The following is a 27,525-nucleotide window of genomic DNA, read 5'->3' as shown; positions in this document are numbered from 1 at the left end:
ACATTGCTTGATATAAAAATTCGATGTTACCTGCTGTCTTCAAAACATAGAGTAAGTTGTTACATGACTTTGTTTTCATCCCTGCTTACTTCATTTCTAGGCAACTTGTGAAGAACCAAATATTATAATTCAGGATATAGTGACCTGTGTTGTTCCTAAAGTGACTAATACATTGTACCCAGCCATCACAATGTATGAAGAAAGATTGAGAAATAATACATACCCAGCATCTGATAACTCCATCCTCTCTTCAGATAGTACAGGTTTCTGTAGCACATGCAATGAAGACTTTACATATAGAACGTACATATCTTCAACATCTGAAACATTTCAGGCAGGACCCTGTGCATTTCCAGTTGACCTGTCAGGAAAGAGACCAACCACACCGATACAACTTTCTCCTGCACCTAAGGAAAGAACTGTTGTGGGGAAAACCTGTCATGCAAAAGGACAATCTATAACCTCTACACTTAAATATAATAAAACCAATGTGCTATGTTCATACCCTAAGCTCAGAAGTTGTAAATCAGATAGTGATCTTTTAGCATCATTTGAAACAAGCACAACAAAGTGTAAGGATGCTACTACTCAAACAGATAGCCTAGGGGTTTCATCGATTTGTGATAAAAAAGCAAAAGCCATCGATGAAATGAAGAATTTAAAAAATGTTTTTCTTAACTTTAAATGTCACTTGAAAGAGAAAACTAAAGTGAATTTAGAAAGCAGTTTTCACAAAATAATGTCTGATTTAACCCAGGCCATTCCCTCTCTCTCTTCTGTTACTGCCGAAGATTTCGTTGAACAATGTGAACGTGAAAAAGAAGACTTGCCCTCCAATGTTGATGTTTGCTCAGTTGCTTCTGAGACTGTGGAAAATATGCTTGAGAAGTTAGAGTCTGCAGTGGAGAAAAAATGTGTTGAGATGTTTTCACAAGAAGATGTACCAGTCAACATTAAACCAAGCTTAACAGCCAGTGATGAACATCTCCCGTCATCAAATAAAAAACCTTTGACGGATTCAATGCCTCATGCTTTAGACCCAATGTATGATATTGCAGAGGACATGGTGCACACCATTTTAGAAATGCCAATGTCTCTTACTTCTTCTAAGCAAAATGAATATCTTCATCCTGAAGATTCAACTAAGCTTTCCTGCCAGCAACATAAGACAGACCCAGTATGCATGTTCCTTCAGAGAGCTGGCAAAAATAAATCTAGTCTTGAATCTGGCACAGCTAGTTTAATTGTCAATGAAGAAACACAAAATGTACTATCAAATATTTTTTCCCAATCCTCTTTGATTGGTTATATAGGGGAAGCAATTAGTGCTATACTAGGTTATATGAAAAGTGAACTGAATAATGAGAGAAGTATTGCATCTGAAGAAACAGTAGTACTCCTTCAGCTACTTGATGATATCCTTGTTCAGCTCCGTCAAGAACCAGCAAAGGAAAATTTTCAAAAAAGTAGGCAACCTAGAATAAGTAGTCGTTCTGACACCAAAGAAAAGTGCAGACTCGCTGGCACTAGATTATCTAATAGTCCTAGGTCTGGGAGACCGTTTCCACCTATAAATCTTCCAGGCATGGTTCTTTATTCTGAAGATGAGGAGACAGACAATATTGTAAAAAATGTGCCTGATTCAGCTTTCAAAGATGAAAAAGTAAAATCACAAGAACAGATTCCTAATGATTCGTTTACAAAGGGAAACACTTGTTTTAAATACCAAAGAGATATCGAACCACCTACAAAGCCTGTTTCTAGAAGCCAAGTTGCATTTCCTGATTGGGAATTAAAGACTGAGCCACCATCTCTTAATCATAAAGATACTTTAAAGAAAAAACTTTGTTTGAATAAAGTTATTTCAACCTTCAGCCAAGACCAAAAGCATCAAATACAAAAGGCTTCAGAAAACATAGTCACAAGTGTTTTAAAAGAAATGCTCAAGGACATATCTTTTGTTCCTCCTGGTCACTTAGACAGCAAAACTGGTGATGAAGCTTCAGTTCTTTTTTCACAAAAGCCTCAAGGACTGTCACATCAAGAATGGATAGACCAGCTGTTTTCTGTTTCAGAAATCAATACAGTGGCTCAAGAAATAAGAGACTCTGTGTTAAACATACTTCATAAGGCACCAAACTACATTTCCAATACCACTAATAGTTACATTTCATCATCAGTTCATCAGACTTCCTTAGATAGTTCTGATGCTGCACACAGAGTCAAAGAAGCACCAAATAAATGCTCATTAAAAACATGGCTTGTCAGTGAAAAGAAAATGCAATCTTTATCTTCATTCAATATTGATTCTAAAAAGCTTTCCTGGTTAAAATCTGGAGAAAGTGAACTTAAACCTGTAGATGACATTAATGATAAGATCATTCATATAATTTTTAAAAGACTGAAGTCATTTATTTGTCCAAAATTGCATATGGGCTTCAAATCTTCACTACAATCTCAACTTAGTAGGTACACAGCTAAAATAGTGAACATTGTTTTATGTGCTATCCAGAATGAAGTGGAACTCCATAAGAAAAACCTAAATCTTATGGAGATTGACCATACCAAATCCCTTACAGCTAATACTAATAAAAAATTAGAATCTCTTGTCACAAGTATTGATGATGACATTTTGGCAAGTCCATTATTAACACGTATTTATGATACGTTATCCAGCAAAAATGCAGATCAAAGAAACATTTCACTTTCTTCCTGTATGCCAAAGTCTGCAAATGACAGCGTTGATGAACAAAGCGTTTTGCCAAATAGGCAGGATAAAAAATCTTTTCACAAATATATGGCTACTCCTTGTGCTCTCCACAGTGGCGATGATGAAAAAGACATTCAAAATAATGCAAAATTGGAAGTGTTAGATAGAATTGAGGAAACACTACATGAAATGTTAAGCAAGCTCCTAGGAAGCCAAGAGACTACCAATAAGAATCAGAAAATGACTGCTGCATTGCAGTCTAATACTCAGTTAATTTCCAAAGCAATTTTTGATTATATCCTTGCAAAATTATCTGGTGTTGACATGGATACCAGTTTTGCAAGTTGTGGATTAAAAGCCATCTCAGAGACTCTTGACATTGACAACCCATCATTTGCTTCAATTCTTGAGAAAATGGCCAAATCCACCAAAATAATGTCCAGCATAGTTTCCAGAATGGTTCAGGAGGGCAATAAAGAGGGGACTCAAAGCAAAGCAAAACCTGTTGCTCCTGTGTCTTCCAAAGCAGAGAGCACAAAAGAAATGCATCCAAATAAACTGAGAACTGTAGCTTCAGACATTCTTAATATAGTTTTTGCTAAACTGAAAGAGTTTGCCAATGGATATTTAGAAATTCTGGATGCTATTAATGATGAAAATAAGAAAAGCAATAAGATGGGCTGGGAATGTGAAAGCACCAATATTTCCAGAGAGACACATGAAGAATCATTTCTGTCTGCGTTATACATGCCTGCAAAGAAGGTGTCAAGTGCTATCATGAAGGCTATTCAAACAGAATTAAACGTGACCTCATCAGACTTGAAGACAAGTGTAAAAACCCCACCACGTGAGACTCAGATTCTTATGGATGTAGTCAAATTAATTTTAGATGCAGTATCTTCAGATATGTTTAATCAAACTGAATCTGAAGAGGGAGGCATTGAAACTTATCGATACAGGCCAACATATGGAAGTCTTCCTGGAGGAGCTGAATCCGATTCATTTCTAGAAGATGATGCATATACCGAGAAGAAAATTATTGATGATAGATCACTACAAAAAGAAGAAATGAAAACACATTCTCTTAAACAATGGGCTCTAGAAAAAACCTTACGGAAAATTGAAGCAAAACTCAAAGAACCAAATATATCTCCGATTGCTCCCATCATAAGAAATATTTTGAATGAAATTTTTCAAAGTACTTTAATCAATCAATTAAATGTGCTTTCTCTCTCCCACTCTCATTTTCATGGCATGCCTCACAATGTTGATGAGCCAATTGCCCAAACATCTGTTCAGTGTATGCATAAAATGATAGATTCTTTAATTTCCGAAGCAGATATAGCTATAGTAACAGAAAACATTGTTAACACTGTATTTCACAAACTTTATTCAGCTGCCATGACAGAAAGAAATGTAAGGAAAAATAGGTATGAAACTATCAATTTTTCAGCTAATGTTTCTTTTCACGAACACAGCTATGAAGAAAAGTCCTCTGTCTTGGACAAAAATCCATGTACATCTCAGTCTAGATTCAGTGTTCCTGACAAAGAGGCAAAGGTAAATGTAGTTGAAGATATTGTACAGGCAATATTAACAAATTTGGAAACGTTTGCTACTTCCAAAGTAAAATCCATCTTTTGTTCCCAAGTCAACTTTACAGCCCCAATGGCCTTACCTATTCAACAAGATCAGAGTACACTGAGCAAAGCATTATCAGCCAAAGATCCGTATTCTGATGAGCAATTTTCCTATTGCTCAGTAGATCATACTAAGTCAGGAGAGACCAACTTGTGCCAACTGTGTTTGTCTAAATTAAATACTTATGCACAACAAGTGGCTAGAAAAACTTTACAAGAAATTAAACATGAATTAGATAAAGAAAAAGAAAATCATTTCTTAACTGACAACATTGGGATTTCTAAAAGTATTGCTAAACAAGAATGTTTCGAAGGCAGTATCTCACAAAAGCTGTTTGGGAAAGCAAGCAGCTCCACAGATTCACAGTATCAACCAAAAAATAAGCCTGGAATTTTTCCCGCTAAATTTTTAGAAGATATTATTACCGAGATTGTTAAAAAATTGATCTTTTCTTCCATACCAGAAACACAAATACAAGATAGAGGTCAAAATGTCCATGATGAGAAAAATCAAGCTAAACTCTATGACACTGCTATGAAACTCATCGATTTACTGCTAAAGGAGTTTTCAGATGCTCAAATTAAGGTTTTCAGACCAGACACGGAGAATCAGTTTTTCCCACCTGTGGGAAAAGAGCCAACAACAGATGAAGCACCATCCAGCGTTAAGATAAAATCTGCAGATAAAATGCCACCTGTCGATAAAGTGACTAAAAAACCTTCATCAGTTAAGACACCATCAACTGACAAAACATTAGTCAATAAAGTTGTTCACTCTTCTGTTTGTAATATTTTAAATGAATATGGATCTCAAGACTCCATTTGTAAGAATATAAACAGTAATGGAGAAAATTTAGCAAGAAGACTAACTAGTGCAGTGATAAATGAAATTTTTCAACATCAGCTTAACTTGGTATTTTGTGATAAGGTTTCAGTTTCAGCATGTTTCCCTCTGGAATCTAAGAAACTTGTTAAAAAGGTCCAAAAGTTGGCCCAAACAGCCAGCAAAGAATGTCAAACTTCATCACCGTATACAATAATATTACCTCATAAATTTTTAGAGAATGTGATTTCTGCTCTTTTATCTAAAATTTTCTCAACAATATCCAGCACAGAAACAAGAAAACTTGAGGACAATTTGTTCACAGAACTGGATTTCTTTCAAATGAAGTTAGTAAGTGCAGTTGCAACAGAGATCTCCCAAAATAAACATATGATTATACAGTATGTAGAATCCTTACAATCTGATGATCATGAAATTACTGAGTTAGTGGTTCAGTCTGTTTATAACAAGCTCTTGCCACAGTTTGGATCACAAGAAATCATACAAAATTGTGTCACCAGTGGATGCAAAATCCTTTCAGAAACCATAGTTGACTTGGTTCTACGAGAAGTGGCTGGCAATCAGTTGCAGAGCTATTTTTGTGGAGGGCTGACTCCACATCAGTGTGTGGAAGTTGAAAACATCATTGAAAATATCCTTAAAGATGTTTTCCAAACTACTGATGTGCCCTTACCTAAACCATCACATGCTCATAAGCTGTCTTATAACATAATAGAAGAAATTGCTGTGAAATTTTTATCAAAGCTTTTATCTGTATTTCCAAACGTGCATAAAGAAAGAACCAAATCCTTAGAAACTGAAATGCTAAAAATAACTTCAAAAGTATTAAATTCAGTCCAAGAATTTATCTTCAAAAGTACGGTTAAACTTGTAGCACCCACCAAGGAATCACCTACTGTACCTGCAGCTGATAATGCAACTATTGAAAACATAGTTAATTCTGTTTTTACCAGTGTTTTAAAGCACTTTGGTTCTTTTACTTCTATATTTGAATATTTAATGGCTAAAGGTAGTGTCCTCTCAGATATAATAGGCTTTTTATTAGTGAATGCAATTTCCAATTCTGAATTTCAACCTCAAGTAGAGGAAGAAGTATCAAATTCAGAATTAGTTCTGGAAGCTGTCAAAATTATGGAAAAAGTGACCAAAATTATTGATGAACTGAAGTCTAAGGAAAAGTCTTCATCCAGAAAAGGTTTGATATTAGATGCCACACTTTTAGAAGAGGTGTTGGCCTTGTTCTTGGCTAAACTAGTAAGGTTTCCAAGTTCCTCAAGCAAAGATGAAAAAAACTTATCAAAGCCTGAGTTACATAAAATTGCATCTCAACTGACAAAATCTGTAACAGCTGAAATTTCCAGAAGTAGCATTAGTCTAATAGCTTCTGATCCTGAAAAACACTGTTTAAATCCAGAAAATATAGAAAGTGTTTATCAGGTTGTTAATTCTGTTTATAATAACATACTACAACAATCAGGAACCAACAAAGAATTTTATTATGATATAGAAGATACAAACACAGTCTTTCCTAAAGTGGCTAGTCTAATTATTGATGGAGTTTCAAGTTTTCCATTAGACACAATTGGCTCAACAATTTCAAATGCTGATCTCTCTGGAGAGCTAGACATTAACAGAATTGTTCAAAAGGCACAAGAACATGCTATTAATGTGATTCCTGAATTGGAGGAAGAACAGTTAGATCAAGTTTCATCTGAAGAGGAATATCCTATTAAAATAGTTCCGTATGTTGGGAAAAAACCAGTCAAAATAGATCCAAAAATTATTTCTGAACACTTAGCAGTTACTTCTACAAAAACTCAACCTCTTAAGGAACTTAAGCAGGAGTGTCTGAAAAGAACTGGACTTAGCATAGCAGAACTGAGAAGAGCATCAATAAGTGGGAGAAATTACACCTCAGAATCACCTAATTTAGAAAAAAGAAAGAGAGAAAGACGTGCCTCATTAGATAAGACTGGAAGACTGGATGCAAAACCCTTAGAGGTAAGTGCAAAAGTAATGGCAGGAAAATGAGTGGATAGTGAGACATGGTTCTTCTGTGATTTCCTTCCTGGTGGGAGATGTTTGGGTCAGGGGGATGGATCTCTCATGGTTTAATGCTATCTTCATGATAGTGAGTGAGTTCTCATGCTACTTGGTCATTTAAAATTGTGTAGCAACTGCCCCCAACTCTCTCTTGCCCCTGCTATCTCCATGTGATATGCCTGCTCCCCCTTCGCCTTCTGCCATGATTGGAAGCTTCCTGAGGCTTTCTTAGAAGCTGATGCCACTATGTTTTCTGTAAAACCTGCAGAACTGAGAGACAATTAAATGTCTTTTCTAATAAATTACCCAGTCTCAGGTAATTATAGCAGTGCAAGAGTGACCTAACACACACCAAAATTCTTAGCTTATCATGGTCTAAAACTTCTTTAATCTTCTTTACTCTTGCTTTTTTGGAAGAAATGATGGTCTCTTCCAACTCTGAAATTTTATTTTTAATCTGGGTTCTCATCATTATATTAGCATATACTTGGTAGTCTTCATTCATATATAAATTATTGCCTGGGAAAAAAATTAAGTGAACAGACTATAAAATAACATTAACTAAACTCAGTTAATTATCTATAGAATTATCTGCCACAAATCTTACTCTTAGTTACAAACTTTCTTTACTTGAGTCATTTATAACCACAGAGTGCAAGAAAGGAATATTTAAACTAAAACGAATACCACTGTCCTGTTCAAGGAAGGAAAAGCCATCCTAAAAACAAAACAATAAAGCAGCAGACACGGGCAACTCAGTTAAGGCATGTTATTTGCCCCAGTCTGGCTACCAATATTATCTATCTTCAACAAAGGGCACAGCAGAGAAGAGAAAGAAAGACCAGCCTGGCCAATATGATGAAACCTTGTCTCTACAAAAAAGTACAAAAATTAGCCAGACGTAGTGGCACTCCTGTAGTCCTAGCTACTCAGGAGGCTAAGATAGGAGAATCACTGGAACCTGGGAGTCGGAGGTTGCAGTGAGCCGAGATCACATCACTGCACTCCAGCCTGGGTAACAGGGAGAGACTCTATCTAAAAAAAAAAAAAAGAAAGAAAGAAACAAAGAAAAGAAAGTATGTATATTTAGATTTTTCTATAATTCCTTACCTAGGATTTTTGGAAAATAGGTTATCCTGTCTCCTTCTGTCACAAAACGTTCAAGATAAATGACAAAGAAGAAGTCATTTAATTATGTTAGATCTTGCTCTGACTTTTGGAGTAAGTTAGATTAGATTGATATATATAAATGTAAAAAAGTGATGCATGCCAACAAATATTTTTTATTTGACTTTATTTCTTTTAAAAATATTGCTAATATACAATTAAGTGATAATTGAAGATATAACTTAAATCAAAACTAGAAATCACAAAAAAATAGCTACAGTATAATCAAACTACAGGAAAAGTGACTTAGACATTTGTTTTTAATATTTGCTATACCTTTTTTTTCAGGCTGTTGGCAGAAGAAATTCATTTCAGAATACAAGAAAGCCTGATATTACAAGGGTGGAGCTCTTAAAAGATGTGCAAAGCAAAAATGATCTTATTTTTCGATTAGTGGCTCATGATATTGATCGAGTGGATTTGAAAAATGACATAAATGAAGAACTCAATTCTGACGAAGATGAAGTTGTTTTAAGAGAGACTGTGGCAGAAGAAGACTTCAAAGTATTTAAAGATCAAGTAAAAGAAGTCAAGAGGCCAGAAGAAAACAAAGTTTCTCCTAAGTCAACACGAAGCACTAGCAGACTGAAAAAGCTTTTGTCACTATTTAACTGTTGTCAGACCACAGCCAGTGTAAATATTGAAAGTACTGAAGCAACCTCAAATCAGGTAATAGAATCTAAGGAGACACATGTTAAAAGACCTGTTGCTGAGCTTGACATGGCCATAAAAAAAGCCATGCCTGAAACAGCCTCTTCATCTTGGGAGGAAAAGCCACTGTGTAAGGTAAGTGAGAAGCATGACAGTTAGTGACAAGAAAGGGGAGATAGATTTACAAATATGGCCCAATAATGTATCTTAGTTGGTCAGAAAAGAATGAATTCAGTCTCAAGCCTGGTGATATTTACAGAATAAGGGAAATAATTACCAGGCACAGCTGTGAATCTCAACTGTAGGAAAGCAAATAATAGGGGAAAAACTAGATTAATTAGAATCTCAAAGAAAAGAGACAATGAAACCGTTAAGAAACATGTAAACTAATTATTAAAAACAATTGGTTTCTACCCTTTTGTATTTTTCCTGGTAAGTACTCATTGAGCATTTGGTGTGGCGAGCCTAATGCCACTAGAACAGCAGCAGAAGATTGGCTCTGAGTAGGAGGAAGAAAAAAAGATCCGCAGAGATTCAGACTGCTTAGGTTTGAATCCTGACTCTTAGTAGCTAGGTGACCTTTTGGTAAGCTATATAACCAACTTACCCCACCTTAACAAGATAATTTATATATTTTAAATATCACCCTTACAATTAGCCCATAATCCCTGCTATCAGCATGGTTAACATCTCTTGTTGCTGGCTCCAAACCCTCAAATGATGGTCTGGGTCTCAATGACCTTTTGAGTTTAGTCCTGTCCAAAAATCTATACCATAGCATGTTTTTGGAGAATATATTATTTTTAATATTCTGATGAGGCCATTCTCTTGATTATCCATTTGATGTGATTCTAAGGTAAAACAAAAGCTTAGATGAACTACAGAAAATAACAGAAATATAACTGCTCAATTCAGAAGTACACATGACTTTGCAACAAATAGATCAAAATATGTGTTAAGGTGATTGATCTGGCAAGATACCTAATTGATCAGAGTTGTATCTGTGTTCTTCCTCTTTTTGAACCCCATAACATATGATTTTAAATGTTTTTAAAGTTTAGAGGTAGATTTCAGCAACATTGTTCTAAATTTATGTTTAAAATTTGTTCAAAATCCAGTATCACAATTTGGGTAATCTTCACTGAACTATTTCAAATTAATTATATTCAAAGACACTTTTTAATTAGAATTATAGGATTCATCCATCTTTTAAGTAATTTCTAAAACTTTGTCCTGTTAAAATGTAGATTATATGGCAAAAAAATGCCATAAGGTAAGAAACTATATCTCAAACTCCATTTAGAGTAATAGCTGATTTGTCCTTTTCCAGAAAGAAGAGAAGAATCTTCTTAATGAACCACCACATTACTTCATACACAGAATTATGAGTTCATCTTCATACGACCAAGAAGATCTCATTTCATCTACTAGGTACATGAAATTAAAGCAGTCCAAATATAGAAATCTGATAAACCAGAGCTTATGGGTAGAAAGGGACCCCTGGCAAAACTGTAACTGAGCAAGTATTTAGCTTCAGACCTTCCCTCACTTCTTCCTTTCATTGGAGCCCTACTGTGGAAAATTCCAAAGCCACATCTGGCTATTTGCTCATGCATTTTTAGATACCCAGCCTATAGGTCCCAGTTTTGAAACCACTTTCTAGTGTATCTTCTTTGTAGTCTTATTACAGTGTTTGTTAACGTATTAGGTTATTTTCTAATATGAGAGAGGTAATGGCCCAGAAATAGAGTATGTAGTATCAGTACAAAAGAGGCCATGCTTAGCTGTCTTCACAAAGCTAGTGTTCATTGCCTATAAGAAGAATCCAAAGGAATGAGCGAGAAATGTAAGTTGGAACATTCAGAGATAAATCATAGAAAGCAATGGAGTTTGACGTGACTCTTTAAGAATGGATAGAACTTATGCAAGTGAAAGACAATCCAAATGTGGATGACACTAGCAGCAAAATATGGACCTTAACAGTTATAGGGGACAAGGAGGAACAAAGTGCCCTGTAGACTTGTAATCTGATTAATAACTCTATCAAGAATAGTGAAAATATCTAAAATTGTGCTTAAATTTATAAAATTATACATAACTTAGAAAAGATAACATTTTTTATCTGGTAAGAAGTACTGATGATATACACAGAAAAATCTACCTAGTAATTTATTTTTTCACTCAGCATGCTGGAATTGTTTTTTTTTTTTTTTTTTTTTTTTGACATAACCCTATTTTGGCTCACCATTGTCTCTTTCCTCCTACATAACATGTTATTGTAACATACATACCTAATAATGTTGGAACCTCTCTATTGGTTATATCAGTGAAGTAAAAAGCAGGCACAAACAATATTAAATAAAAATAATTTTAAAGCAAGATAATACCAGGAAGCTCAAGGTTCTGATTTTCCCATGGAAACAAAATATAAGTAACTACAGACTGACTAACAAAACTTTATAACAGCTCTGGAAAACAGTCTGTGGCAACCAAATAAATAGTGAATCAAGAAAAAGCTGGCTGGGCATAGTGCATCATGCTTGTAACTCCACCTCTTTGGGAGGCCGAGGCATGAGGATTGCTTGAGGCAAGGAGTTTGAACTTAGCTTGGGCAACATAGCAAGACCCTAACTCTAATAAAATAAAGTTATACAAAATTAGCTGGAATGGTCATGTGCACCTAGTGCTAGCTACTCAGGAGGCTGAGGTGACAGGATTGCTTGAGCTCAGGAGTTTGAAGTTACAGTGAGCTATAATTTTACACTGCACTTTAGCCTAGACAACAGAGTGATACTCAGAGAGAGAGAGAGAGGAAAAAAAAAAGAGAAAGAAAAAGAGACAGAGAAAGGAAGGAAGGAAGGTGAAAGAGGAAGTAAGAAAAGAGAGAAAAAAAGTATGAGAGAAAGAGAAAGGAAGGAGGAAATAAAATAGAAAAGGAAGGGAAGGAAGGGAGGGAGAGAGGTGTGAAGAAAGGGAAGGAGGAAGAAAGAGAGAAAGGTAGAAACACGTTCAAAAGAGTAAAAAAGAAAAAGTGTAGTTTAGCTTGTTCTTAGACTCAACTTCCTCCCAGCATGGTATAACATGGTCAAGAGAAAGGAGCCCAATTTACAGTGTCCTCCCTTTGGTCGAAAAAACAGAATACATCTTGTTCTGACCTATCTATGGGCTTTCTTAGGAAATTATTTTTGTTTCACCTGACTAGGAACTCAAATAGGCAATGGTGTCATCGTTTGGTTTTAAGCCTGAAAACTACAGAAAGTAGTGGATAGCTGCCGCAATTCATGAAAACTACAGGGGGACTGCAGAACCATAAACATCTTGGGCAAGAAATTATGAGAAGAGAGAGATGCTGTAGAACATCTAAGTTCCTGAGAAGGAGCAAAGAGTGACTCTTTGTGAAATTAAATCATTTAAAAGCAGCTCAGAAAAATTGGGTTTGGGGAAGCACAAACATAGGCTTGAAAGCTGCATACACAGCAAAGATCTGAAAAAGTCTGTCTTCACTTTGGACTGTCTCCAAGGTTCAAAGTCCCACTAATTAGTAAAGATTTTCCACATCAATCAGCAGACACTAGAAGAAGTGGCTTCTTTATTATTTCAAATACTCATATTTAACAAAAGACCACGAAGCATACAAAAAAAAATGGGGAAATTTAGCTCATTTGAAAGAATAAAATACCCAGAAAATGTTTCTGAAGAAGCATATCAGTTGGACCTACATGGCAAAAACTTTAAGACAACCATCTTAAATATGTTGAAGAATGTAGGTAGACAAAGAACTAAGGAAATTAGGAAATATATATATGAACAAAATTAAAATATTAAGAGTATTTATAAAAAAGAACCAAACAGAAATTCTGGTTGTGGTAGCACATTAGGGCAACTAGAGTTAATAATACTTTATTATATATTCTAAAATAACTAAAAGAGTTGGATTGGACTATTCTTAACACATAACACAAGACACAATATATGCTTGAGGTAATGGATACCCCAATTACCCTGACTTGATCATTGCACATTGTATACCTGTATTAAAACATCACATATACCCCATAAACATGTACAAGTATTGTATGCTAATAAAAATTAAAAATTAATTCTGGAGCAGAAAAATATAATAACTGAATTAAAAAATTTATTAGAGATGTTTAACAGCAAACTTGGACAGACAGAAGAAATAATCAGTGAACTTGAATGCAAGTCATTTGAAGTTGTCAAGTCTAAAGACCAAAAGGAGAAACCACTGGAAGAAAAGTGAGCAATGCCTAAGGGATTGTGAAAACACCATCAAGCATTACAATATACACATTATGTAAATTCCAGAAGAAGAGTTTGAGAAAGAAACAGAGGGTTTAAGAAAAAAATGGCTGAAACTTACTAAATTTGAAGAATTATATACATACACAAATTCTAGAAGCTTAAAAAGCTTCAAGCAGAACAAACACAAAAATACCACATCAAGACACATATTAAACATTCAGAAGACAAAGAGAATCTTTAAAGTAGAAAAAGGAAAGTGATACATCATGTACAAACAACTCTCATAATATTTCTAGTGGTTTTCTCATTAGTTATAAGCCAAGAGGCAGTTGGATAGTGAAAGAAAAAAATATACGGTCAAACAAGAACTCTACATCCAGAAGAAAATGTTCTTGAAAAATGAGGAGAAATTAAGATATTCCAAGACAAGAAAAAGAGCTGTGGGAATACATTAATACTAGACCTACCTGAAAAGAAATACCAAAGAAAGTTCTTCAAGTTAAAAAGAAAAATGAAATTATACCAAACAGTATCTCAGACACATATGAGACTATGTAATTTTTAACAAATATAAATACATGAACAAATATAAAAAAAATATATTATAATTTAGCTCATACATCCACCTTTTAATTTCTAAGGGATTTAAAAGACAAATGCATAAAACAGATTATAAACTTATGCAAATAGGTACAGAATATGAAAAGATACAATTTGGGACCTCAATAACATAAACTGATTATGGAGTAAATGTGTTAAAGAGTAGAGTTTTTGTATGCAATTAAGTTAATTTGGTATCAATTAAAAAACAGAATCTTAACTTTAGGATGTTATACATAATCCTTGTAGTAACCACAAAGAAAATATCCATAAAATGTACATAAAAAGAAATTAGAACTGAATCAAAATGTGTCACTAAAAAGCTCAACTAAATACAAAGGAAGACAGTAATGGAAGAAATGAAGGACAAACTGTAAGATGCAAAAAACAACAAAATGGCAAAAGAGCATCTTTCTCTATTCTAATTACTTGAAGTATAACTGGGTTAAACACTTTAATCAAAAGATATAGAATGATAAAGTGGATTTTAAAAACAGAATCCAACTGTATATTATTCACAAGATATTCACTTTATATCTAAGAATACATGTAGGTTGTAGGTTGAACGTGAAAGAATGGAAAAATAGACACCTTTGCAAATAGAAACCAAAAGAGAGAAAAAAAAAATAGGACATTATATGATGATAATAGCATCAATTCAAATCAGGAAGAGATAATAATTAAAAACATACATAAATGGTCTCCAGCTTAATGATAATTCGACTTACAATTTTTTAACTTTATGACAGTGTGAAAGCAATACACATTCAGTACAGTATTCAATATATTATACAATATTTTTAATACTTTGTGTTAGATGATTTTGCTAAACTGCAGGCTAATGTATGTGATCTGAGCACATTTAAGGTAGGCTAGGAGAAGCTATGATGTTTGGTATGTTGGATGTGTTCAATTAATTTTCAATGTATGGTATTTTTCATTTAAAATGGGTTTGTTGAGAAGTAACCCCATTATAAGTTAAGGAGCGTCTGTATGAACCAACATCAGAGCTCCAAAATATATGAAATAAATACTAACAGAATTGAACAGGAAATAAACAGCTCTACAATAATAGTAAAGGACTTTAATAGGCCATTTTCAATCATGGAGAGACAACTAAACAAAATAAGAAAATAGAGGATGTTGATATAGTTTGGCTGTGTCCCCATCTAAATCTCATCTTGAATTGTTGTTCCCATAATTCCCACATGTCGTGGGAGGGACCAGGTTGAAGGTAATTGAGCCATGGGGGTAATTACCCCCATGCTGCTTTTCTCATGATGGTGAATGAGTTCTCCTGAGATCTGATGGTTTTATAAGGGGATTTTCCCCCTTTTGCTTGGCACTTCTCCTTCCTGCCACCAGGTAAAGAAGGAGGTGTTTGCTTCCCCTTTCACCATGATTGTAAGTTCCCTGAGGACTCTCCAGCCATGTGAAACTGTGAGTCAATTAAACCTCTTTCCTTTATAAATTATCCAGTGTCAAGCAGACCTTTATAGCAGAATGAGAACAGACTAATACAGACGTGAATAACACTATAGATTCATTGAATCTATCAGATATGTTTATATAAAACAATAACAAAATACACCATATACTCAAATGTACATAGCACACATAGATAAACTGTATCTTAGGCCCCAAAATGAGTCTTCATAGATTTTAAAAGTTTGAATTTATACAAAATATATTTTTAAATTACAAGGAGACAAAACTAGAAGTCAACAGCAGAAGAAAGCCAAAACAGCTTAAAATATGTGAAAATTAAACAACATACAATATACTTATCTACTAATGGACCAAAAAAGAAATGATAAGGAAACTTACCAAACTTAAGGAATAGAACAAAAGCAATGTTAAGAGGAAAATTTATAGTTTTGAATTCTTCATTAATAAATAAGAAAGATCTTATACCAACAACCTAACTTTACACTTTAAGAAACTAGAAAAAGAACAAACTAAAAGGTATTAAGTGAAAGAAAATAATAAAGATTAGAACAGCAATAAAATAAAGAATAAAAACACAGTAGAGAAAATCAATAAAACCAAGAGTTGGTTCATTAAAAAAAAATCAACAAAATTGACAAGTCTTTAGCTAGATTGCCTAAGGAAAGAAAGACGGCCAAAATCATAAACGAAAGAGGTAAAATAGCAACTGAGTTTACAGAAATAAAAAGGATTATATGAGGGTACTATGAATAACTGTGTGTCCAACAAGTTGGATGTTCCAGATGAAATGGATAAATTCCTAGAAATACACAATCTGTCAAGACTGAATTATGCTAAATTATATTGAACAAATTTAGAAACAGTAAAGAAATTGGAACAATAACTGAAAAACCTCCTAACAAAGAAAAGCTCATGACCAGATAGTTTCACTCATGGATGTCACAAACTAAAGAATTAACACTAATCCCCCTCAGACTTTTCCAAAAAACTGAAAAGAGGAAGTACTTCCAAAGTCATGATGCCACCATTAGCTTATTACCAAGACCAAAGACTGCAAGAAAACACTACAGACCAATATTACTGGTGGATATTGATACAAAAATCTTCAACAAGATATTAGCCAACCAAATTCAGCAGTACATTAAAAGGTTTATAGATCACGACCAAGTTAGATTTATCCCAGGAATGCAAGCAAGTTTCAATATACAAAAACCAATAATAGGCCAGGCGCAGTTACTCATGCATATAACCCCAGCACTTTGAGAGGTTAAGACAGGCAGACTGCTCAAGCCTGAGTATTTGAGACCAGGCTGGGCAACATGGCGAAACCCCATCTCTTCAAAAAAATATATACAAAAAATAGCCAGGGGTGGTGTTGTGCACCTGTGGTCCCAGCTACTAAAGAGGCTTGGCCAGGTGAATTTATTGAGCACAGGAAGTTGAGATTGCAGTGAGCTGTGATCACACCACTTTGCTCCAACCTGGGTGACAGAATGGGACCCTATCAAAAAAGAAAAAAAAATCAATATAATACATCACATTAACAGAATGAAAGGGAAACATACACATACATACATACATACACACACACACACACACACCCCACACACACACACACACACATCTCAAATGATGCAGGAAAACTACTTGACAAAAGTTCACACTTCTACATGGATAAAAAGACTCAGCAAACCAGAAAGAGAAGGACACTACCTCAGCATTGTTAAGATCACATATGAAACATCTACAGCTAACATTGTCCTCAGGGTAAGGAAATGAAATATTTCCTCTGAGATCAAGGACAAACAAAAAACAATGACTACTTTTGCCGCTTATATTTAACATAGTAGTAGAAGTGCTACCCAGAAATATTAGGCAAGAAAAAGAGGGATAGGCATTCAAATTGGAAGAGTAGAAAAGTTATTGTTTATAGATGACATGGTCACAATGTAGAAACCTCTAAAGAATACACACAAAAAATCTATTATATTTAATAAATTAATTCAGCAAAGTTGCCAGATATAAGATCAAAACAGAAAAATTAGCTGCATTCTATATACTTACAATGAACGACCTAAAGACAATTAAGGAGAAAAATCTATTTATATTAATAACAAGCAGAATAAAAAGAATATATTTAACCAAGGAATTGAAAAATGTGACTTTGTCAACTACAAAATAAGCAGAAAGATATTTCATGCTTATGGATTGGAAGGTTTAATATTGTTAAAATGTTCATTCTACTCAAAGTAATCCATGGAATCAATGGAATCTTTATCAGAATACCACGTTTTTTTTTTGTAGAAATAGAAAATTTATCCTAAAGTTCACTAGTGCCTCAAAGGACCTTTAATAGGAAAACAACCTTAAAATAGAACAAAGATGCAGAAAAATCAGAAAATTTCAAATCTTACTACAAAGCTATCATAAACAGTGTGATACTGACATAAAGATAGACTTATAGAGCAAGGACATGGAATAAAGAGCTGAGAAATAAACCCTTCCATATATGATCAAATGATTTCTGCCAAGAGAATCGAGACCATTTAGTGAGGATGGGATGTCCTTTTCCACAAGTGGTGATGGGAAAATTAGATACTCACATGCAAAAAACAAGCAAACGAAATGAAGGTGAACCCTTACCTTAAACCATATACAAAAATAAACTCAAAATGAATCTGAGATTTAAGTATAAGAACTTAAGCCAGGCGCAGTGGCTCACAGCTGTAATCCTAGCACTTTGGGAGACCGAGGCGGGTGGATCACGAGGTCAAGAGATCGAGACCATCCTGGTTAACATGGTGAAACCCCGTCTCTACTTAAAATACAAAATAAAATTAGCTGGGCATGGTGGTGCATGCCTGTAATCCCAGCTACTCAGGAGGATGAGGCAGGAGAATTGTCTGAACCCAGGAGGCAGAGGTTGCCATGAGCTGAGATCACGCCATTGCACTCCAGCCTGGGTAACAAGAGTGAAACTCCGTCTCAAAAAAAAAAAAAAAGTATAAGAACTTAAAAAAACCTTTGTCAGGTCGGGCGTGGTGGCTCACGCCTGTAATCCCAGCACTTTGGGAGGCCGAGGCGAGTGGATCACGAGGTCAACAGATAGAGACCATCCTGGTCAACATGGTGAAACCCCGTCTCTACTAAAAATAGAAAAAAGTAGCTGGGCATGGTGGCATGTGCCTGTAATCCCAGCTACTCAGGAGGCTGAGGCAAGAGAATTGCCTGAACCCAGGAGACGGAGTTTGCGGTGAGCCGAGATCGCGCCATTGCACTCCAGCCTGGGTAACAAGAGCGAAAGTCTGTCTCAAAAAAAAAACAAAAAACCTTTTGTCAGAAGACATGGGAGAAAGGCTTCATGACATTGGATTTAACAATGTTTGTTGTTGTTTTTGTTGTTATGATACTAAAAGTACAGGCAAGAAAATAATAGATATATTGTGATTCATTATAATTAAAACTTTTGTGCTTCAAAGGACACAATCAACAAAGTGAAAAGTCAACCCACGGAATGAAGGAAAATATTTGCAAATTGTACATCATCTAGTAAATAATTAATATTCAGAATATGAAAATAATTCCTATGACTCAACATCAGTGAGACAACCCAATTAAAAATGTCCAAAGGCAGGGAAAATGTGGCATATCTACACCATGGAATATTATGCAGTCATCAAAAACGATGAGTCTGCGTCCTTTGTAGGGACATGGATGAACCTGGAAATTATCATTCTCAGCAAACTGACACAAGAACACAAAATCAAACACCACGTGTTCTCACTCATAGGCAGGTGTTGAACAATGAGAACACAAGGACACAGGGATGGAAGCACTACACACTGGGGTCTGTTGGGGGAAATAGGGGAGGGACAGTGGTGGGTGGGGAGTTGGGGAGAGATAGCATGGGGAGAAATGCCAAATATAGGTGAAGGGGAGGAAGGCAGCAAATCACACTGCCACGTGTGTACCTATGCAACAATCTTGCATGTTCTTCACATGTACCCCAAAACCTAAAATGCAATTTAAAAGAAAAAGAATTCAATAACCTACAAAAATTCTAATAAACCTGTATGCTAAGGATTAAAAAAAAAAAGGTCCAAAGGACTTGAATAGACTTGAATATAGGCAATATAATGATTTTCAGTCATTTCCCTAATCATTAAAGAAATGCAAATCAAAATAACAAGATTCCACTTTCAACACATTAAGATAACTAAAGAAGGAAGTAAGAGAGGGAAGGAGGGAGGAGTGAGTAAGGAAGGAGGGAAGGAGAGAAGGAAGGAAGTAAAGGGAGAGAAAAGAAAATAAGCACTGGTAAGGGTGTAAAGAATTGAAACTCTTGTATATCGATGGTGGGAATTTCAATAGTGCAGTCACTGTGGAAAACAGTATTGAGGGGTTCTCAAAAATTAAACATAGACTTACCCTATGATCAAGCAATTCTACTTTTTTGTACATACTCATAATAATTAAAAGCAAGGACTGAAACAGATATTTGTACACCATTTTTCACCATAGACAAATCCCAATGTCCACTGATAGATGAGTAAATAAACATGTTATAAATAGTCAATGTTATAAATATTCAGCTTTAAAGGAAGGATATTATGATGCACACTACCAGATGCATGAACTTTGAAGATGTTATGCTAATTGGGATAGGTCAGCACAGGTCAGCACAAAAGGACAAATATTTCATGACTCTCATATGAGTCCCTAGCACAGTCAAAAAGCATAGAGACAGAAAGTAGAAAAGTGGTTTCCAGGGGAGGAGGAAAGAGGGAAATTAGGTTTTAATGTTTAATCGGCATAGAGTTTCAGTTAAGAAAGATGAAAAAGTTCTGGAGCTGGATGATGATAATGGTTGCACAGCACTGTAAATGTACTTAATGCTACAGAACTATACACTTAAAATGGTTAAAATTGTAAATTTAATGTGTGTATAACCACAATTGTAAAAGTAGGGGAAAAAGTCAGTCAGAAATCATTCTGATTTGATTTGGAATCTCAGTGAATAATATACTATTTCAGGTTTCTTTCCATATGAAGAATAACTGTTCTTTTGCTTAACCAGTAAGTTCTTCATTTATTAAATATATCTAAAGTGATGTTCTTTTTTCTTTTGTTTTAGTGAGGCTGAAGATCGTTACTCAGATCCAAGTGCTGAAATATTAGAAGGTTGGATTCTTTTTTCTGAAATTAGAGAGTGTTCAAAAGGAAATGTTTTTTACTGCTTTGATAATTTTTTTTAGTTATCAAACTAAAAACTATTCCCTATCTAAGGTCCTCCTCTGTTTATTTCTGGCTCAATCCATCCCAATTACCCTAACCTCCTTGCTGTTCTTCCAACATTTTCTACATTAACGGCCCTTGGATTTGCTGAGCCTCCTGTAGTACTCTCTCACCTGGATCTGCATATCAGATCTTGGCTCAAATGTGACTTTCTCAGTGAGGTCTTCTCTGATCACACTCTGAAACTGCAACTTAATTCTGATCGTGGTGCTACCTATCTCAGTTCTTTGCTTTACTGCATAGCACTTTCTGTTTATTGTGTATTTTAATTGTTTTTTGACTATCTCTCCAGAATGTAAGCCTCATAAAGGTGGAGATTTATGTCTGTTCACAGCTGTATCACCAAGAGCCTAACACAGTGCATGCTTTATAGTAGGTACAGGCATTTAATGAGATAGGAGAGACTATGGGAGGAACCAAAGGTGAAGGAGGAGCACACGATTTCTTTTTTGGTTATGTGAGTTTGAGATATCCTTTAGACATTTAAGTTGAGATGTTACATAAGCAATTGTATATTTAAGTCTGAAATTCAGTGGAAAGATCAAGGCCAGATATATGCATTCCTAATTCATAGAATATACAATAAAATCTCAAATAACTTAAATCTGAACATCTGGGTCCCACAAATATCAGGAATATTTCTCTGCCACTTCATCAAAATAACTTCATAGTTTTTCTGGGGAGTTGGATGCCCGTATACCCTAGAAACTTAAAAGCATGTGTTTGGAATCATGGCCCTTGTAGCAAACCCAAATGTCCTCAATCATTTAAAACAAAGTTTGTTCAATTATGTGCAATATAGATACAAACATTTTTTAGGAAGATTATCAAGCAACAGTGAAATCTTACCAATTTTATCACATAATTTAATCACTTCTCATATTTGAGCTGATTGACATTTTACTATTACTTTTTTTTGGAACCCATATTGGCCCAAAGGGTATTTTAGATAGTTATTCCTTTATCTGCATATTCCTTTTGTTGGCTTTTGATGAGTGTAGCTATATAAAATGCATAGTGTTTTCTTATATGATATCTCAGTGGCCGCTTGTGAGATAGCCACGGAAGACAGTCTCATTCCCATATATGTATGAGAAAATGGAGTCAGAGAAGTTAGATGTTCAATGTTCACAAAGCTCTAAGCAATGAAGCAAAGATTCAAATACAGATTTTCTGTCTTAGCAGGTTAGCTGCTTCCCTAGCAGTGGGTTGTTGTGAAGCTTCTCTCAGTGTCATTTGTAGCTCCTTGACTGAATTTCTTTCACTGATATATTGACCTACTCAGGCAACTTTTGGTTCTGTAGATTCCACCAAATTTCCTCCAGGCATTGCCTCAAAGCGCTCCTGATTGTTCCAAAAGTTACAATTTAATAATTTCAGTACTCTCCTCTTTATTCTAATGATCTGCTTTTAAGTATGTACAGAAAGTGGTAGAGCTGGAAGCGCTATTAAAAATCATCTATAATCTGTCATTTTACAGGTAAACAAAGAGGCTTATAGGGATTGAATGGTTGTGCATAAATATATAACTGCTAAGTTATAGAGCTTGCCTCTCCCACTATGTTACGTTTCTTCTTTCTTCTTTCTCTCTTTCTTTTTATTTCTTTCTTCTTTCTCTTTCTTTCTTTGTCTCTCTCTTTCTCTCTTTTCTTTCTTTCTTCTTGAGACAGATTTTTGCTCTTTTTGCCCAGGTGGGAGTGCAATGGCACAATCTTGGCTCACTGCAACCTCTGTATTCTTGGTTCAAGTGATTCTCCTGCCTCAGCCTCCCGAGTAGCTGGGATTACAGGTGCCCACCACCATGCCCAGCTAATTTTTGTATTTTTTTTTAGTAGAGATGGGATTTCACCACATTGGCCAGGTGGTCTCAAAATTCTGACCTCAGGTGATCCACCTACTTGGGCCTCCCAAAGTGGTGGCCTAAAGTGATGCCACCACTCCCGGCCTCATCTTTCATAATTTCTAACTGAAGGGATAAGACATGCCCCAGCATTCTAGGGCACTCACCTATTTCAGTGTTGTTCTCAGTACATTTAAAATAGCAACTTCTTCCATCTGCCTAAATTATATGATTGTTTGGTGAAAAATAGTAATATGATCAGATTTGTGTCAACAAATATATATGCCTCAGAAAGAGACTATTTTACTTTTTTTTCTTTAATCTCTACAGAAAGTTCTCAGGAACAAAAGCCAGAGAATAGAAGCAGTGTTGAGGTAAGTATTTTAAATTATCCTTAATTGGAATGTATTGGGGCCTAGTTAAGCACAACTCGGTTTTCATAGTCAGGGGCTGTGTGGTATTATTTGTAGTATATCAGGAAGCATTCTCCTGTTCACAATTTCTTGCATCCTGTTCTCTCTCCCTAGCTGAGGCCTGTCCCTCGTATATTAAAATATCTTAACAAAATCCTTTGGGTTAAGTCAGCATTCCTTGTTTAAGTGCACCAAATAATACACTGGTTTTTCCTAGCATCTAAGTACAATTTCATTTATTAGCTCTGTTGCAACAGTCTCTAGAAAAAGCCTAGAAGAAAAAAGTTTTCACAGATAATGTGATGATATAGCCTAAGTTGAGAATCAATACTTGACATTGTCTCTGCCCCATTTGATTCCTCAAGTATCTTGTTTACAATAACTTAATACGTGAGCACACTTAAGTCTTCTTGGAAGAACTATGGTAAAACTCTTGTAGTAATATCTGCTGCTCTTTACCTGATATAGACACTGCATATTCCTTTTATGTTTCATGTATTTAAGCCTTATTTTATTGATTTTTAGCAGATGACATTTTTTCAATCACCTGCCCCAGGCTATTTTATGCCTCTCTGGGACAATTGCTGCTCCTGTACTTAAAACTGATAAGGGTCTACAGAGTAAAGCTAATATTGGAGACGCAATCCCAGCACTGTCAGGTCCACAGAGCCACTTTATTGCTACCAACTTTGCAGTGGCTAAGATTTCAATAAAATAAAATTTGGGGTTACAAAGTGATCATCATTTCTCTCCCCTTATCATTACATCATTTTTCAGAAAAGGGTTTTTAACTTTTGTCAATTCAATCAAAGGATAGAGGGGGAAGACAGAGCTGAGATTTTTCATGAGTTAATATGGTTGAACCACTGACCTTCATTTCGTGTTAGCCAAGGCCTGCATTCATAACAAGGGTCAATCTTAGGCATCTTATTTCACAAAAACTATGAGCCTCAGTCTCGGTGAGCAATTATTTGAGATTGCAGAGCACAGATACATTTTATGGAAGGTGCTATAGTGATATATATAGGTATATCTAGTGGATTTGAGGATTTATTGGTATATCTAGTGTTTAGCGTCCAGTGAAAGACTCAGTTTGTATTTCGATTTGCTTTGGCAGTTTATCACCATTTTTGAAAGATCCAAGGATGTTGACAATGCAAATTCTTCAAACATTTCAGGTACAAAATGAACTATTTTAACAACTGGTATAATTAAGCTCTCAATTGTATGATTTTGAATTTAGGATTTGTGATTACTATCCTGGAAATGAGTGGCTCTCCCCTTGCATATTACCAAAATGGGATTGAAAGAATATTCTTACTGTTTGTACAAATGCCAATTTGCAGTAAATTACGTAGTTCTCTATCTGTACACCAAGGCAACAATGGATAATTTAACTAAAATGTGTCAGGCACCAGCTAGCCACATTTCATTTAAAGAAAAAAAATGAGAATCATTAAAGAGAAAAATGACAATAGGTTTCCAAGGTTACCCCCCAGCTAATGATCGGCAGAGCTATGTTTCAAATCCCAGTCTCATGTAGCATCATCATTGTCTACACACTCAAATGGTCGTAAGAGTAAGGAAGGTACTATGAACAACAGCAGCAGGTTGAGCAGGGGCATGAGGCTCACGGGAGATAGCATGCTGCCTTCGCAGGAGGGAGCTGCTACTCAGCTACCATCACTGGTATGCTAGATTGTTCCAAGTTCTTACAATTTTTCCAAAGATTCTGGGTATAAAAATTTTATATGAAAGTTTATAACCTTTGAGTATCATTTACTACAATCAAGAAAATATGCAATTTTAGTGGCCCTATTACAACTTATGAAGTATCAGAAAAGTACATAAATGATTATTTCTTTACCTATAAAATAACAATTTTGTTAAAGTAATATGATTATATTTTTTAAAGCCTCATGCTGAATAAATGGTGCAAAAAAAAATCCAAATAGAAACTCTTTTATTACCTACATAATCCTGTCTCATATGACATAAAGAACCACTTGGGGTCAATCAATGGAAAATTTACTCAAAGTAGATGAGAATTTATAGTATTTTTAATGTACTTCTACCTTCTCTTGAGCATTCTTAAGTAGGTGTCCACACTGAATAGAGCTGAAAGTTATGTTCCCATTTAACTCATTAGACATTTTCAGAGTGTTCTGCTGGGAAAAGAGAAGTGAACTTTGCATACCTGACTAAAGATGTCTCATAGGACAGTAGGCATAATGATGCCATGAGTGTCAGAAAGCCTGGACCCTATTCCCAGCTGGGTCACTGTTTACTCATATAACCTTAGGCAAGGTATTTGACATCAGCATCCAAAAATAAAGATATTCTTCTTGTTTACTTTGTCCACAGAAACTCCCAAGCCCAACGTCTCCAAACGAGGATGTAAAATGCTGACAAAAATGTCTTCAGCTTTGTCGAAGGTGTTTTCTCGAAATAATACCAATATTTCCAGATCTTCTTCACCAACTCACCATCATGAGGACTAAAGCTTTTGTACCTGATATAAGTATGGTCACTTCTCTTAAAAAATAAAATGATTTTTAAAGCATAGTACAGTGTCTTGTAAGATGATTCTTGTACTACTGAAAATAAAAGCAAATAGTGTAAGAGGGGCCAGGTAAAAGAGAGGTTTAATGTGGGTAACCCCCCATCTAGGCACCAAGGAAGGAGAGCTAAGCAGATTCCCAGCACAATTAGTGCCTGCAGAATATTTTAGTTTATAGTGTTACTACTCAGTTATTTCCTTTTATATTATCCTTTATATATAATCATTTATTAGTTTATAGAATGAGTGCCTGAAGAATATCTTACTACTCAATCATTTCCATATAATATATATGTGTGTATATATACATATATATATATAATTATATCTTAGTTCACTTAGTTCATAGAGAACTGCCTAGAGCAGACATGGCACAGGGCATGAATTAAGGAATAAGCAGCTTATAGTCGGAGGAATGTCTGTAGCAGACATGATGCAGAGCATGATTTAAGGGAAAAACAGTTATACCAGGACAAGAATCCATGGCCCAGGTGGCAGTGTTCAGTATCGTAAAGATACCCACTGTATGGCAGGCTTGGGGCGAGAGCCACTCCTCCTGATAAAGGAGTTGTAGTACCTTGTGTCTAGTTCTTGTGGAATGCTGCCCTCAGACTGGCAATCCCATGAGCGACCGAGGGCTTAAAACCCCTCCAGCATAATCATGCCTTGGTGACTGTAAACTTTATCAGCTCTTGTCACTGTGCTAGCTCAAAAGCATCGTCCTATAGAAATCATTGGAAGCTGCCAGCAGGTGGCGGTAGACCCTGTCAGCTCTGTCACTGCTGTGTGACTCAAACATTCTCCTATAGTCTTAGAAGTAGCATGCCCATAAATAAGAGATATTGCACACTGCACCCTCTTCACTGCGCACGGCCCACCTCCTTGCCTCGGTGACCTAATAGGAGTGGACTCCTTGCTGTGCACTGCCTACCTCCTAGCCTACCTAGGTGACCTAATGGGAGTGGACCCCTTGTTTATTGCTCATGACCCTATCACTACCCTTAAAGATGACCTCACTCACTACCCTGCCCCCTAACCTATGCCCAATAAATACAGATACTTCTGGACGTTTGGGGCCTTGCCTGTCTCCACTTGCAGGTGGCGTGGCCCCCCTGAGCCCAGCTGCACTTTCTTTGTCCTTTTGTGCCCTCTCTCTTTATTTCTCAGATCATGTGCCTCAGCACAGTGATGGGGACACCCCACGACCCAGTGGGGCTCTGGCCCTACAGTTAAACAAATGCTTTGGATATGCATTTTGATATAAGAAATATTAATAATTAGTATTACCCGTGTGCCATGAGAGGAACTGACTAATTAGTAAACTAGACAACTCACAATACCCACCAGGAAATGCAAATTGATTTCTCCTATTAAATTTTAGAAGACGTTGTTACCAGGATAGTTATTAAATTGAGATGAAAACCAAGCTGAAAATGAAACTATGTAACTGATCAGCTTACTGTTAAAGGCATATTTAGATACTCAAATAAAATAATTTATACCAGATAAACTTTTTCCATCTGCAAGGAAAGTTAGTTTAGTTTGTGTCTCCCAGGCAAAATGATCAAACTCTAAATAAAGCACCATTTGAAAGTAAGTGATAACTGTATATAATTCCATATATGCATAAAATGGCCCCTGTGATTAAAAAAAAAAAGATAAATCATTGCAAGTAAGGTACCTCTTGTGGATAAAATATGAATCATGAAATGATTGGTCAATAAAGTTATTAAACCATTCTCAGAAATATTAGACAGGAATAGAAATCAAGATCCATTTGTAAAAACAAAAAGTAATAGGAAAAATTTAATAAGATGGCTAGCTAGTGCAGTGATAAAAGAATTTTTTTTTTTTAATTAGCTGAACTTGCCACTGAAATCAGCATCGTTAGATGCTCTGAAATCAGGACTGACGGTGTTTCCAGCCATTATGACAATTTGAGCTCATCAATGAACACTTATAAACAAAACAAACTCATGTTTTATTATACAAAAAATAATCGTTTCTTGATTCAGAACCCATATACCTGATGGACTCTCTATCTTGTGTC

The 27,525-nt window shown here is 35.5% G+C and overlaps 1 protein-coding gene across 13 annotated transcripts in view; it reads left to right on the top strand.

Moving 5' to 3' along the window:
- The window catches only part of LOC135272791 (fibrous sheath-interacting protein 2-like), a 49,118-nt gene extending 23,638 nt beyond the window's left edge, over positions 1-25,480 (top strand). For 7 of the 13 annotated variants that reach the window (XM_064371451.1, XM_064371449.1, XM_064371455.1 and 4 more), the window contains 7 exons: positions 101-7,195; positions 8,693-9,190; positions 10,386-10,486; positions 20,502-20,548; positions 22,833-22,876; positions 24,033-24,093; positions 25,280-25,480. In XM_064371451.1, coding sequence (XP_064227521.1) covers positions 101-7,195; positions 8,693-9,190; positions 10,386-10,486; positions 20,502-20,548; positions 22,833-22,876; positions 24,033-24,093; positions 25,280-25,416 — 7,983 coding nt within the window. In that variant the 3' untranslated portion in view covers positions 25,417-25,480. Of the gene's footprint in view, positions 1-100; positions 7,196-8,692; positions 9,191-10,385; positions 10,487-12,257; positions 13,345-20,501; positions 20,549-22,832; positions 22,877-24,032; positions 24,094-25,279 lie in introns of those variants that run through there. The other 6 variants (XM_064371458.1, XM_064371457.1, XM_064371459.1 and 3 more) reach the window with 4 other exon arrangements.
- Positions 25,481-27,525: the final 2,045 nt, after the last annotated feature.

Source organism: Aotus nancymaae, unplaced genomic scaffold (genome assembly GCF_030222135.1).
Source record: "Aotus nancymaae isolate 86718 unplaced genomic scaffold, 86718_ANA_hifiasm-v0.15.2.pri h1tg000131l, whole genome shotgun sequence".
NCBI classification, from domain to species: domain Eukaryota; kingdom Metazoa; phylum Chordata; class Mammalia; order Primates; family Aotidae; genus Aotus; species Aotus nancymaae.
The sequence above is the reverse complement of the archived record's forward strand: the minus strand, read 5'-3'. Positions and strand labels throughout refer to the sequence as shown.